Source organism: Micropterus salmoides, unplaced genomic scaffold (genome assembly GCF_014851395.1).
Source record: "Micropterus salmoides isolate LMB-PRFRI ecotype aquatic unplaced genomic scaffold, ASM1485139v1 Ms_hic_scaffold_15, whole genome shotgun sequence".
In the NCBI taxonomy this organism is placed as follows: domain Eukaryota; kingdom Metazoa; phylum Chordata; class Actinopteri; order Centrarchiformes; family Centrarchidae; genus Micropterus; species Micropterus salmoides.
Window position 1 is genome coordinate 10,579,314 of NW_024040596.1, and position 15,716 is coordinate 10,595,029.

Genomic DNA, 15,716 nt, shown 5'->3' on the forward strand with positions numbered 1-15,716 from the left:
AGCCTTTTGTGGGCCTCATCCTTCAGAGGATCCAGCCTCTGAATTGGGACACATCTTCAAACTGCTTGAAAAATAGGGTGAAAATACAACTTTACATTAACAGTGTCTTTTTATACATGCAGCCAGAGAAATTTTGAATTCCTGATATATGGGTAACTTGAAGCTGGTATCTTTTTCATTTATACACTTCACACGCTCTTCCCTTATTCTATGTCTGACTCTGTGCTACTGGCTGAATTAGCTAGCACAGTGATACTATTGCTTCACATACGGCAGATAATAACGAACGCTGGATGCTCAGTGGCAGTATTCAAAGCAACAATATGCACATACAGCCAAGGGATGGCATGTGGAGAAGGATTTTAGCCTAAACTTGTTAATTTGAGATAAAAACTTTTCCTCTTCACAGCTAAAATTGTTTATCACAGTGGAGATGGCATTATGGCGCACAGTGTATGTATGTGTATGTATTTTCCGGCCTGATTACCAGACGTGTTTGTTTGCTGTGTGCTTGTTTAGATAAGCCTCTGACTGGATGTACTGCTTCCAATGTTTCTGAGTGAGTGTGTGTGTCAGCTCAGCAGATGGAGTTTGATTCTCACCACTGGGAAATCTCAATCCCAGAATGCACTGGGAGCTGTGCCAAATGAGGAAGCAGCAGCAGCAGCAGCAATGAGGAACCAATCACAGCTTGAATACTGAAAAAAAAGAAAGGGGCTTTCCCTCTCTCTCTTCTTCCCGTTGCTGTTCCTCCAGGACTGGCCATTGTTGTGCTATCCATCAACATGAACTGGCTCTATAGCATGAGTTAATTCTTAACTCACAGGCATAAAACACACACACACGTTATCACAGACACAGCAAAACCGATTAACACAGATCACAAAGGAAAATGGGGACATAGCGAAGTGGCGGTTGGTTCCCCATCTTTCCGTTTTTGTTTCTGAGCAGACAAAAGCAAACAAAAACGTCGGAAATCTTGGCTTCAGAAAATGACAACAGCAAAAAAATTGAAAACCTAATCACTCTCTGGTCTAAAGGGGGAATTATTCCAAATTTAGGCCTAATTTTACATGGATTCTCTGTCTTTTTTTAATTTCCTCCCAAATCCCCTGATCATTCTGAAGGAACGTCTTTTGTTGGATCGCTGAGCGGTGGAGAGGGAAAGGGAAGAGGAGTTGATAATGTTTTCCCAGCATCTTTATGAGAACGGCAGAATTCACCTTTTCTTTTTAAAAACGCAGCATATCACACACCTACCAGCAGTTAACATGAGGATTCAGTACTAACCAGTAAAAGCACACAAATGTCCTGAAAAAACAAAGTGCTTCCAGGCAAATGAGTGGGATGGCAAGACAATCTGAGAAATCATTGTGATGTGTCAAAGTAAAGTAATGACATCACATTCCCCGCCACGGCAAGGCGGGTTCAGATTTGATCATTGTCATGGTGCATGAATGTGTGTGTGTGTGTGTGTGTGTGTGTGTGAGGGCTTGATCGACGTGATTTTGAAGCCAGTATACTACAGCAAAATACACCTTTTGAAATGAATTACTTCTATGCACAAAAAGTGTTTTCATGTCTGCCTAGATTCAGATATTTAGTATAGAAGAGCCTCAAAAACTGCATTTACTTCACTGAGGGACAATGAACTTCTTCACTGACATCTCGACTAATGACATTAAGGCAAAGTGAGGCAGGTGTCATTGCAGATTGACACTGTGGAATGATATCTCTGGCCATATCGGATGTTAGCTATGATCAGGGAATAAACTTGTGACCAGAGACGGATGACAACTGATATCTGATATCTGCCCAGTTTCTACGACAGCAAAATCATATAATCGATATTACCCTCGAGTGTGTTTGTACGTGTATGTAAATGTTAGATTACTCGTAGTGAAAAACAAAAACATTTTCCATTGGCGGGTATAGAACAAAAAGGGAGGTCTTCACTCCAAAAATAACCAATCACAGTCCAGCAGAGGATTGTGAGATTGTCAACATAAATCACTACGAACGCCTCGATGTGAGGTATGGGCGGAGAGAAAATACTGACAAAAAGGGTGAAGGAGAAGGTGGCTGGTTTGCCCCGAGTTAAGGGTCTTTATCTGATGTTTTCTTTGAGGTTTAGCCCAGTTAGCCGTCCTTTAGTCCCATGCTACTGCTGGCCCAGCAACTGGAGGCTGGTTTCCCATAGGCTCAGCTGCAGCTGGGGGTCAAAGGTTGGTGGTGTTGTCATCTCCCTGCACCCATTGGCCCAGTAGCCTCCTCCGCACTCCCCCTCCAGGGTGGGTGACAGAGCAGCGTACAGCACAGTGGCAGCACCCTCTGCAGGAGTCTAAGGAAACGCAGAGGTACATATAAATATACACATATGTACATTTAAAAACAAAAATCATTGCATACAAAAGGTACGCAAACATCAAAAGGAATTGGAGCGACTGCAGGATGACAAGTTCAACAACAAGTTATCACTGCAACAAACAAGTAACGTGTTGGGGTGTGTGCGTGTGTGTGTGTGTGTATGAATGCCAGAGGAGGGCTGATGTCACTGTATGTTAGCGTCAGAGAAAAGAAGGCTCAGGGTGTGTGCCTGTGTGTGTCTGCATGCATAAGTGTACGTGGGCGCGAGTGTTAGTGTTGATGCATTTTAACAATGATCTCAGTGTCAGCTGTGAGACCAGGAGCAGGTTTCAGAGCACAGAGGGGATCATCACATCCTGCGAGCATCAACAGCACACTTGCATACTGTGTGTGTGTGTGTGTGTGTGGCGCCTATGTGAGTTGTAGCGCTTCACAATATATCCAAACAGGAATTTTAATTGTTCCTCTGAATGAATTATTATTTTTCTTGCAGTGCTACATTTTTCAGCACTAGCGATGATACAGGCAAACACAACTTGTGCTTCATTATTCATGTTGCTGTTGGTAATTTAAAGGTCTGTTCACGCGCTTCCTCAAACGCTTTCTGTGAGAAGAAAAAGAACATTTTGTTTCCATAACAACAGGCCACTCATTTCATTGCTGATTACGTGTGATTACTTAGGACTTCCCAGTTGCGCTAAAAAGGCTATTAATCTTGATATACCAGTTTAAGTTATAGTTCTGGTCATGGTTTCTTTCACCCAGTCTCTGTTGGGTCATGAGCAGAGGAGGGATGACATCCTTATTTTTTCGTGTTTTTTTGCCCAGATGTATTAGCCCATATTAACCCGAGAAACAATGTCACAAAACACTATTCCACACTATACAACCTTTATTATATAATAAAATAATCCATCCATCCATTATCTATAACCGCTTATCCATGCAGGGTCGCAGGGGGAAATGTTTGGTTTTAACACACTTCATAGTGTGGTCATAACTACAGTTCGAGGACAGATAATATGCTTTTGACCTTAAGGGAGAATGTAATTTGTTCTGATTTCCACAATATACTAATGTCTGATCATGCCGCCATCGCTGTAACATTCTCCCCGTTTTGGATCTACACAGCACAAAACACTGGAAGTTAAATAGTACTTTGTTATGGGACGAGTGATCACTGTTGTGTTTTATTCTGTTTCATCTATTCAGATGGTGTGGGAGGCTTTTGAAGTTACAGACTGGATTATCAGCCACGCTACAGCCAGGAATAGGAAGATATGTGTAAGGAAACAAAAATTAATACTGCTCACTAGGGGGGACTTGCAAGCTATATCGCATGAAGAAACATTATTTGCACAACAGAGAGTTTGATGATGAAGCAGGCAAAATGTGCGCATGAAGAATAAGTCACCGGTTTTCGCCATTCATAATTTTGATATAGTAAAAATGTTGTTCAATACTACACAAGTCAGAATGTAAATACAGTTACAGTATCAAGGTTTTCAAGAACTGATCCCTTTCCTCACTTTACTATATAATGGCATTATTAAGTTAACTAGTCAATGTCGAGTTCTGCTGTGATCTTTGTTGCCAAAACCAGGCAAAGACTTATAAGATGATGAATAATTTTTGTTCACTAAGTCTGTTAAATAATGATTTTAAAGTTCAAAGATGCTTACAATAGGTCTTGAGAGAGTGGTTTAACCTTCGACTCATGTGGGTCAAGTGGGTTTCATTGCTGGCTGCCTCACCTCTAGTACCACGAGGAGATTTTTCATATAATGTCAAAAGAGTCGTCAGTTCAGCATCTGTCGCTGGCAATATATAGATCTATATGAAGCAGGTAAGTGGGGCTGTTTGGAGCAAAAGCTCTTTGCAGAAAATAACAAATACATTTTGCTCGGCTCTCTGTGGTACCTTCCTAAATGTACCAGTAATATCAGTAACCCCTTAATTCTTCATTCATGTGACCTAACTAAAGAGCTTTATTTACATAGTAAATTGCTTTCTGATGGCAATATCATTGAACTGAACTAACTGAAAATTCATTCTCCATCAAGGGTGATGCCATGACTAATTTATCTAGCACGTTTCTCAGTAACAACAACACACATACTTATTGAAAACTGAGAAAACCAAATAGTTTCAACCTGGAGAACCGGCATAAAAATTATTTGGATTTGATATTAGCCATCTCAAAGATACTTGTACTCTAATTAGGTCAGCTCTGAATTATTAAGTTAAACAGACTTTCTTTCAGTAGTTTTTTTTGTCTTTCCCTTGTTGGATTGTTTTGGTGCATTGCTTGCTGTTTGAAAAAATATGAAATTGACTACTTTCTCCCGATATTGACTGCATCATGCAGCCAAAAGATGCTGCTGGTTTGATCAACCTTTTAAAGAGTGCCGTGCATACTTTATATATTTTCTATTGTCTAAAACTGTCAGTGTCTGTTCAGATAAAAAATGCTGCATGAGAACACACCACATTCAGATTTTCTATAACACAAAACCTCACATTCACTCGTCCAAGTATTTCTTTTAAATTAGTCTGCTCATGAATTTTTATCTTTTTTTCCTTTTTTGTAATTCTTACTTTTCATGCTAGTCTTTTAGAACAACCTTAGGAGAACAACAGATGGCATTTCACTCATAGACTGTATATAAGAAGTGGACGTAGTTATCGTGACGTCACCCGTTGGTTTGTGGACTGCTGTTTTGAAGCCTCGAGGCTGATAGGGCGCCGCAATGTTGATTTTTTTGCAACACCGGACATGACCATATTTGGACGAGACGGTGGAGCTAACGGCCGTGTGTGGAAGCTAACTAGCTTGCTTAGCCATCTGTAATTCACGTTAACTGTCATTTTAACTGGGCTGACAATTTTGTCTAGCGAACAACAGTCTTAAAACTAAATGTACTCACCAGAGAAAGTGAACAGCCAACTCCTACTAAGCTTTTTCAACGGCGCGGGATAAATTTACACAGTGCTGTGGGTACGAGTCACTCTAGCCTGATTGATAGGTCGCCATGGTAACATAAATACACACATTAGATTCACAAAACATCAACATATAGAGTCCGTTGGTAGCTGAATGGTTACAGTGCATACCATACTGCAATGTTATTTTTGGGGGGCAAATAATTACTGTTGTATATTGTAGATTTGCACTAAAAAGTATATTTAGAGTATGATCCTAATTTAATTTAGGTTAAGTTTCTAGTTTTTAGTTTCTTTCCTTAGTTATTATTTATTTCTTATCTATCTCCTTGATTGTTCTTAGGTTGTTTGTTTTGTGATGGATAAAGTACTCTGTCTTTTTCTTTCTCTTTATATGTTTTAGCCTTTGGCTTTGCAGGCACTAAAATATGATGGTTTGAGATTAGAAAAAGGTGTTGTAAAAGAACAGAATCACTGTTTGTGTGTTTGTGTTTGTGTATGTGTTAATGATGACATGCATGAGTTTGTGTGATTAATGTGTTTGGGTTTGTTGGGCAGAATGACCTTTAGGTCATGCTCGGGGGCAAATGGCCTGTGACAATTGTGGTTTTGGGCTCAAACACGCCCACACGTCTCCTTCCATTAAAATCCAGGGACATTAACAGCAGCCTGCGGCCAGGGCTTTAAGCTATGCAAGAAACTTTTAAAATACAACACACAGTGAACAGCCTGTCTTGATTTTCAGTAGCACTTCCATTTTCAGTGATGTGGATAGATTGTGCATCTTGTATAATAAAATACTGAACAATGTCTGTGCTCCAGTTTGTTGTTTCAAGTTAGCAAACTGTACAGTTACTGTTTCTGTGCTTCATTACTGCATAAGATTTGGAGTAAACAGTAGATCTGTTGTTTCCTTTCAACAAAAAAAAAACACTTGGTTTGCAAATCTTTCAAAGACCTTGAGAAAACATTCAACACTTGAGACAAATAAATAGACATTATACATTTTAGACTGGATTTTAGATTGGACTCAATTAGCAGAATCCTAACAAGGGCAACAGCAGAATAAAACGCACTTGGGCGGATCGAGGAAAAATTAAAAGTCATCAAGATTAAGGCGTCCTGGAAAAATGTATATACTCTAACTGTTTAGTTAATTGGGTTTATTTTTCAAGGATAATTATTAATCTGCTTTGCTGTCTTGCAGGATGACATAAATCTAACATTGCCTCTGTGTAAATAAAGCAGATAAAAGTCAGGACAGTGTTGTACCTTGAAAAGCAAGCGAGCAATGGCACTCTGTGCCAGGCAGATGGGAGTCCAGAGGTGGCGATAAAGAGCAGTGTCCACCATGCCAGGATCCACAGCACATGAACTCAGTGGGAAACCTCCACGCTGAAGCTCCTGGTGGAGGTGGGAACTAAATAACAGCTGCGCCTTCTTACTCTGACAGTAAGCAGCATGGGCTGAATAACACTCGCTGAAAAGAGTGAAGAAAAACACAGTCAGACCATGTGCCTGTTTAAATATAACAAGGATATATGACAGGTAAACAGCTGTTTCTCAGTTTTGTTCAGTTCATTCCAATCAACATTTGCCACATTAGGTAATAGTTTTAAAAACATGTAAGAAGAACTTGTTCTGCTGAAGTGGAAACTTAACAAGACATCTGTGAATCCTCAGACTCAGTGTGTCCAGTCCAACTTCTGCCACCTCTTAAAGTCACAGCAACAACAGTTCAGACTTGCATATGTACACACGCCGATGTGCATCATCTACAGGGAAGGAAAGTATTTGCAATTTCGACACCTGGAAGGCAGTGACTGCTACACTGCAATTTGTCTTTTCTAGTATCTTTTGTTTGTCAATGTACCTGTATGGGAATCTAAAGCTAATCTAAACGCGCAAAGTAATTAAAATTTTACTTCGGTGTCATGGAAATTATTAATCGTTGATCCACTGAGTCCCTATAATATTATACTGATATCATACTGTATGTGTATGATATGACACATCTGTGAAAAAAGACTGAGTATTCGATATACATTTGATGATAATGATGTTCCTTTTTATCATTTTATTTTTATTTTAGCTAACAGATGGTGTAAAGTGTAAAACCAGGAATGTATAAAATAAAATTAAACACATCTGCAAGTCGAAACTGTTGCTGCTATCTCTTCCATTAGTACTGGTGGGAAACTCTGAAGCACAGAGGAAAAGATTTGTATGTGCAGCATTTACCAGACGATAACTTACGAAAAATGACTTGCACTCAATTTGTAATCAGCATGACATTTTGAACTGAAATATTTATTTTAGTTTAATATAGTAGTATATTTAGTATACTATAAACTGCTTTATATTTTATATTTTTATATTTTGTGAGAGAGGGGGTACCAGCTATTTAGGTCATTTAGTCTCATCTCGCCGATGCTGTGGGCAGAGGAGGAGACGTTGACCACGCGGGAAAAGCAACCACATTTCCCAGAACCCTTCAGTGTGTCCAGGAGCAGCCAGGTCAACAGGAAGTGGCCTAGGTAGTTCACGCCAAAGTGCTGCTCAAATCCATCCTCAGTACGGCCCTCAGGAACCAGCATGACACCCGCTTGACACATACACAAGCATTTAAAGCACACAAAAATATATTTTAGTTTTTGAAGTTTGAATGTTTTCCAAATATGGTGCGTAACACCTATAAGAACTAGGGTTGCATGATTTGGAGCAAAAGTCATTTTGTGATCATTGTGGATGATATTGCGATTTCGATTCAATTATAATGGAACAAATGGTACTATGAGTCTACTTTCTTGATTATCAAGGAAAATGCACAAATACTGACACGAAATGAGTATTTCTTGAACATAGTTAAATGAATGTTAATAATATTCTGTAATAATATTCAATATAATTTAATATAATAGTATAATATTTTTATACTATAATCATTATAAAATGGCTTTTATTTGTTAAAGCTAAGTACTAACTTGCCAACAATCATATGGTTCAACAGTGTAAAGTTTGCTGTAGTACGTCAAACTTTTTTAATGTCCTGTCCCATCCAGGCCGTGATCGGTCGGTTGACAAGAACACTGACAAGCACGTCAGCTTTATGAAAAGTTTAACATGTTAAACAACAAAAGGCACTGATAAAGATAACTAAATGGACCGCAAGCCAAACTTAAACCTTCCTTTTCTTCTCCCTATGTTCTTCTGTCTCACTGCTTCAGCCGCTCACAACATGTCTCTGTCTCTGTTACAGAGCGACCGGTGTCGTGCCACCGGCATTTCTCTCGGTGCACCGGTGGCGAGTCCGACTATGTTTTGAATGATGGAGCACATGCACTGTGTTGATCTCCCAGTACTGTATGTAAGCAATGTTTCAGTGAGCTGACTTTAAATCCTTTTCAATACAGTCAGGTGGCAGCCTCTAAATTACATGGCTGCGCAGAGGATTTCTACTTTTCACACTGAATACTATACTCTGCATGTACAGTACACAGACCACACATGGCAAAAAAACATGACACCTCCATTACTCACCATTATTGATCAGGATGTTTAGCGGCAGGTCCCGCTCCTTGAAACTCTGGACGAATTGACGGACAGACTGCAAAGAGGCTAGGTCCAGTCTCGTGAACTCCACTGGAATGGACACACACATAAAACAGAGGCGCACACATCATAGCCATTGTAAACGGATTATTTCTGCAAGCCGTTTTGGTGGTAAGACATCAAAGACTGTATTAATCATCTCTTCTAGCAGGCTCAGTGGTTTCTTATACCACAATACTGGCACTGGCAGCGCTACGCTTCTGTTGCTCCAGCTCATTATATCAAACCTAATACTTCTTCCCGAGCTCCATCAAAGCTTAACACACCATTATATCAGGTCTAATGTATGATAAGACATAGGTAAGAAAGCAGTGCCCAGGAGCTGGTATCGTCGGAGCGTGAAAGTGACTCTTTGTGTGTATACACATGCAGCAAAATTACTTTGGGGATGCTGAACACGGAGTATACTTAGAAACTTGGACAGGCACACATTTCTTGCTACTTAGCACAGTATGGAGAGTGTTAATGGTGAAGCAGCACTATGACTGTAATATCTGCAGAGGTATAACTACAGACTGTGTTATGACAAGCTGCCTGCTTGATGTTGCGTCGAAGAGCACTGCCACATTTGCATTTGTGCTGTGCTGCTTTCTATAGCCAAAGTATTTCCAGTTCATGAACAGAGTGAACTCAATAATAAACACAGTAAAATATAATAAGATGCCCCAGCTCAAGAGTGATTTTGAAAAGTTTTTAGAGTGTCTCTGAGAGAAGGAGGGAACTTTTAACTAAGATATGATGTTAAGCTGACCCTGTTGCTAAGCATGATGCTCTCTTTTATACAATGTCATTGAAAATCCTATAAAGGCTCTTTTAAGATTTGAGAATTAAACATGAAAATCCTTTTTGATGTATATGGGCATGATGACTTCCAATAAAATAAAACTTTGGTGTACTCAATATTTCCGTGTTCACAAAAGGGTTCTATAGACTGGCAAATACACAATTCGGCTTTTATTCACTAAATATCGTCTGGCCAGGTCTGATGCTTTGTATTTGGACTTCTTTTTTTTTCCCTTTTCTGTCTCTATATGTTTTCTCTTTTTATTTACTGTTGAAATAAATACAAGTAAAGATGTTAATCTTTCTTTTCCCAACAGGCTCTCTGTTGATAGAATGACCTTCCCAATCCACAGCACTGTGTAGTCACTCCTAATCTTAAACAGTAAACTGAAATCTCATCTCTTCGAGAAAAGCTTTAAATTGTACCTCCAACCTACATCCTCCTGAGAATGTTCATTTAATTTCTCAGCTTTTCTCTAAGGGACAAACATATTGGGTTTTTTGTTGTTGCAGTTGTTTTTTTTAAATTCAAGCTCAGGGAGGAGACAAATACTGCATGTATTATGTCAGGTACAAGACAGGGGGAAAACAAAACAGGAAACTATTCTTGGATTGCATGCACACCTCCAACCTTACTAACGCTCATGATTATACAACATATCTGTACATATTCCCATCAACACACATGTATAAATATGTAAATATATACAGTATATCCATAAGCAGTCTAAAAATGTAAAAATACTGCATGTCCTATTCTTAACTTTTAAGTCTAAAATAAAACACATGAAATGGCACTGGTTTGCACCGAACCACGAAAAACAACAATCCCTCATCAAAAACAGAAAAGTACATAAATACAGTGTAGCAATATACAAATATCAAGAATATAAAACTCGATTTACTGGATGAGGTTCCCTTGTACCGTGCTAGTGTGTGTAATGTTTGCAACAACAGCCTTATAATACACAATGGTGGCATTGTTTTCATCTTTAACATATTCTGGATGGGCAGGTGACAGGGGTAATATTCCCTATCACAGTATCAGTGTGGGATAAACAGTGAGAATGTAAACAATGAGAATGTAAAACGATAAAACCAGAAGGTCACCCATGCTGACAAGTATACCTCAAGTTGCATTAAGCCTCGGGATGTTTTACTTACTTGCACCCTGCTTTTTTAATAATACGGGCAAACCCTTAAATGCACGGATTGCACAAATTAGGGTTGAACCCCATCTGAATGTGTAAATATACTTGGTTCCATTCCTGTTGGGCTCTGAATTACTTTTTTAGTGTTTGACAAATCCTTTTCGAATAAAAAGCTGCTGCCAAAGTACCACAACACGAGTGCACAGCCATCATACACAATGTAGACCACGTCATTCAAACATCAAGAAACTAATATATCCCGACTCCAGTAAGCCTGTAGAGGGTCAACTATAATAAAGGACAGGAAAAGAGAGAGAAGAGCAGCAGGAAGGAGAGTTGATGGAGCTGATAAGAGGAAAAAGGCGCCATGACGTTGAGAGTGCAGCCGTCCCCGATGAAGGTCTGATAGCAGCCTTATCTCCAAGCCATGCCACTCACCTCCTGAGCTGAGTGTATTTGTGTTCAAGACAGAGAGAAGCAGAACGGAAAAGAAAGACAGAAGCAGAGAAAGCAAGCGTGTGCATTTGAATAACCCTAAGCACAAGTATATCTCCGTGTGTGCACTTGGTTTATATACCAACAGGCAAATGTGCGCCTGTGTGCACATGTGCATTAGCCAGAGAACAGGTACATCAGTGTTTCTGTGTGCCATTCCTCAGTCAGTCCTCTCCTGTCCTCTTGAGTGGGCTCCCTTGTGGCCGGGTCCTTACAGACAGGCCAGTCATATCTAGAAAGCCCACTGGGAGTGAAATGTCATCGGTCCGGCACCATTCTGACACTGTCAGCCCTCAATTAAGACCCCAGGATCTTCTATAAAAGCTTGGCTTTCCCCACTAAATAGCCAAAGACACTGACTATGTTTTTGTTACAGAGGAACTATTTGAAACTGTCGACAGGAACTGAAAGACACACACATGGTGTTCATGCATTGAGAGTCCCCATTTCTATTTATCATCATTATCAATTGAGCTGCAAGTTAAATTAAACTGTGAACTGCAAATGAACAATTTTGAGTTAATGTAACAGCAAAATTCGTGTGATTCTAGTTATATTTGTTAAAGTGGCAAATTGTTTCAATAAAGCAGTGAAAGTTAGAAATTTTCTACAGCATGCCAGTTTGTTGAGTTTATGATATACATATAAAGCCAGGTCAACAACCATATAAATCACACATTCTACTGTTGTTCATAATATGGGTCATTATTCTGTGCAAATAATTCGCTTTTTATGTCAATATTTTAATAGTTTTCATGACTTAACTGTCTTATCTTAGAATTTGTCATTTAAAAAGGGTTTATAAATTGTCAGTTATTTCTTTTTTTGATGCACTGCTACTTTCCACTATTTCAAATGGTCTAAAACCTCTTTTAGGCTATGTACTCTGAACAGTACCACCAAGCTCTACAGTTAGTCCATTTTCAGTTTAATGGAATGGCACTGTTATGTAAAATGAAAATGTGGATATGCACTTTTTACAGAGTTATAATAAAGTGAGATTTGTGATGCATTCCTGTTAACGACAACTGCTCAAGGGCAGTGAAAAGCCACTCAACATGAGTCTTGCAAAAGCTATAGTGCCATGATTTAAAAAAATCTCTGTCTTTCGTCCTCAACAACCAGTCACAAAAGATGCCACAGAAAGGTCTCAAAGGGATCAAGGTTTGGTAAGTACTTTTTTTTCACTGAATTCAGATTTGATAAAAAGCATTAAATCCAACTTTGAATCTAAATTGTTTGTTGATTCAATCAAGCATGTCATTACAGACAGTCATTCTGTAGGATAAATAATAAAAGTAATAAGTTCCATTTATTTCGTTTCAGGGTCCTGGTATTCTGCATGCCTGCTCAATGTCAGATGGGCATGGCTTACTGGGACACTTGACTAGAACAAGAGCGACTGTGAATGTTAATGCCAAAATGTCTGCTGTAAAAAATTACTATTACAGGTGAAAGGTGACGGTGCCACTTTTGTTATTGTTTCCCCATATTAGTTTACTCTTTACTACAACACAACAGATTTTTGTCAGTGTGTATTTTTGGCATTACTTCCAAACAAAGACACATGAATGCACCATGTCACATTTATGACTTGTGAAGTTTGAAGGGGGCAAAAGTCAAAGGCTGGTTTCATGGAAGAGTAGCGATTTCTAACTCTGCTTCAGAGCTTGTGGACCATCACCTTCCTTTTCCCCCTTTTTCATTTCCTCTTTGTCTTTGCGTCTCCACTGACTGCTCATAGAGGGAAAAGCAGACGTGCGAGTGTTATACAATCGCGTCCATAATTTTGAACACTAAATGTGATTATAAATCGTTCCTGCCACATCAGTGCACAATCAGAACCGCTGTAGTACCACAAGAAAAAAGCAAAATCCATTGACTGTTTATACAAGGCTTTTTAGAGTTTTTTGAGATTTTAGGTGAAAGAGCCCCTAACTTAAGAAGAATGAAGAAGTAAAAATGTTCTAACAAATAGTACAAATAAAATTAAATGTGTTTATTTCGTTTCTGTAAACTGAAACTGACGTTTTTTTATTTTCCAGCTAGGCTTCAGCATGCAACGCTAAACATCCAGGAAAACCTCACATTTACATACTCAGCTGCACTTTTAACACAGACAGTCTGGAATATCAAGCACAGCCTGCATCCTGGACAGCAGGTAAGTCAGCGCCCATGCCTCATACGTACAACTCACAGCACAAAAGTTCAATTTCCCCATCTTCTTCTGTTTGCTGTATTTCTTAGTTTAAAAAAAGGAATAACTTTTAGCAATAAAAATGATGAGGGAGGACTGCCTGCTTCTTTCACCATAAATCCCCTCTTTCCACCTGGCTCTAACATGAATCTTGTGTCCTGATTGTGACAACAGCAGGTATGATTAAGCTGGATTACACCTAAATCTGATATTAAAATGCATCGCTGGCGAATACATCAAATTTCTCCTCTGGTTGCCAAAAGGCCAGAAATCCTGCATTACTCACACGCATTAAAGTAATAATCTTGAAGATTTTCATTTAAATTATTTATTATTATTATGTCTATTAAGTCACTATCTATCGCCAAATGGGGTATTACAATGGTGATGAGCCTATGGTCCACTGGTGCAATACTTTCACCAGTGGACCATAGGCTCACCAGTGGACCAGTGAACCTATGTCCCACTGGTGAAAGTATTGCAATATTTATATATCTGCAGTGTTACGAACTAGGTGGCAAGATTCTGTAGTAACTTAGTGCTAATGTAAAGCAAATATTTCCTACTTCTGCAACGTTAAAAGAATTTAACTGGCAAAATGCCAGTTGACTTTCATTATTTCATCATGAAGTAGTCACAAGAAATGCAATGTGTTTGTCTTTCAGATTAGCATTTACTGCTATTGCTCTTAAAACATTGTGATTTTCTGCATTTTTTGACATTGGAACAGTTTGAAATATTGACTAATGGAAGAAGAAGGAGCACCCAAGAGCTGCAGGCGACAGGCTGCACACCTCCAACTTCTCAGAGAGGTAACCAACCCAGGCCAATTACTGTCTGACTTCTTTATTAAAACGACAATAGGATTCTGTGATCTGCATTATTAAACTGCATTTGCTGTTAGGCCTACCTCAACCAGGACTGACATCTTAAGGATTACAACTTTAAAATTGACAGTAAACACCTTGACATGCAATTAATTTCTGGCACATCCTTTACTGTCTAAGCACTCAGACTGTTTGGACTGTAAATACAAGGACTCAATGTGGTGAAATGTGACTGACGATCTTAGATATGTTTGGATGATGAAGCCACGTGTTTCTTAAATCACACCCTGCTATAGCTTCTCACATATTCTCTCTCTCCTTTTTTACAATACTGTCTAAATAAAGAGTAAAAATACAAAAAGGTGAATGGACTGCCCTGTCTCTCTCTCTCTTATGAAGTAGCAAGGAGGTATAAATATTTTCACTTTGAGCTCTCTGATAAACAGCACAGTGATATCCAAGAATATTAAGTCTGGGCAGCATGCCAGCATTAGCTCCACCACAGACATTTTTTATTCAGCTGATATGGGAGAGGGGAGGCTCGCTGGTGCCCCAGTCAACTCCAGCTTGTAATGTTAAAGGGATGAGACTCTCCCAAGTCAAGACAGCTTTAATTCTAAATCTGTATGGTTGTTTTACATAGACCAATAATAAAACACCAGTACAAATAAACACTCACATACTATCTTGTATATATACACACATACACAATCACTCAGAAATAACACAGAACATTTGCAACACCACAACCTTTCAGAAACTAACTCAAATAACTCAATGTCATGCTCATATTTAGACAATCTCTAACAAGGTCAGTCTTTTATAAACTTTCAATTTAGAAGCGGCTGGTTCAATTACTTTTATGACAAAAAAATTGTGTTAATTGGAGTGAAAGAGCTTAGGGAAAATAACGGCCGTTTTTGTAGGAAGGGAGCAGCTGCGTTACCTAAGCTAGAGAAAACTGAATGTGTGTTAAGCAGACAAACAAATACACACACACACACACGCAGGTTCCCTCACTTCACACTGTTAATCTAGGCCTATGGTTTGAGGCACTAAGTGTTACTTTCAAGTGCACCGTGACTAAAGTTAGTGGACAGACAGCGCTGCCTGTGGCAAAAATACAAAAATACCCTGTATCTGTGTGTACCTGTGTGTACGTGTGTGTGTGGGTGTGCATGTTTATCATTTAAAGTAAAATGCTTTACGCCTCATTGAAAAAAGCCCACTTGCAGTCTAAAGTCATTAGCATATTTCCACAGAATTGTACTCAAGGTTTTCTAGGGACATTACCTTTGTTACATCAGGCAATACACTATGCCATGATATAAAATGGAACCT

The 15,716-nt window shown here is 39.0% G+C and overlaps 1 protein-coding gene across 1 annotated transcript in view; it reads right to left on the bottom strand.

Annotated features, from left to right (window-relative positions):
• Positions 1–470: 470 nt before the first annotated feature.
• Positions 471–15,716, bottom strand: part of LOC119903953 (dehydrogenase/reductase SDR family member on chromosome X-like) — a 31,752-nt gene continuing 16,506 nt past the window's right edge. The window contains exons 4-7 of the mRNA XM_038720276.1: positions 8,851–8,952; positions 7,708–7,915; positions 6,583–6,790; positions 471–2,341 (exon numbers count right to left, since the gene is read on the bottom strand). Of these exons, the coding sequence (XP_038576204.1) occupies positions 2,162–2,341; positions 6,583–6,790; positions 7,708–7,915; positions 8,851–8,952 (698 nt within the window). The 3' untranslated portion in view covers positions 471–2,161. The remainder of the gene's footprint in view (positions 2,342–6,582; positions 6,791–7,707; positions 7,916–8,850; positions 8,953–15,716) is intronic.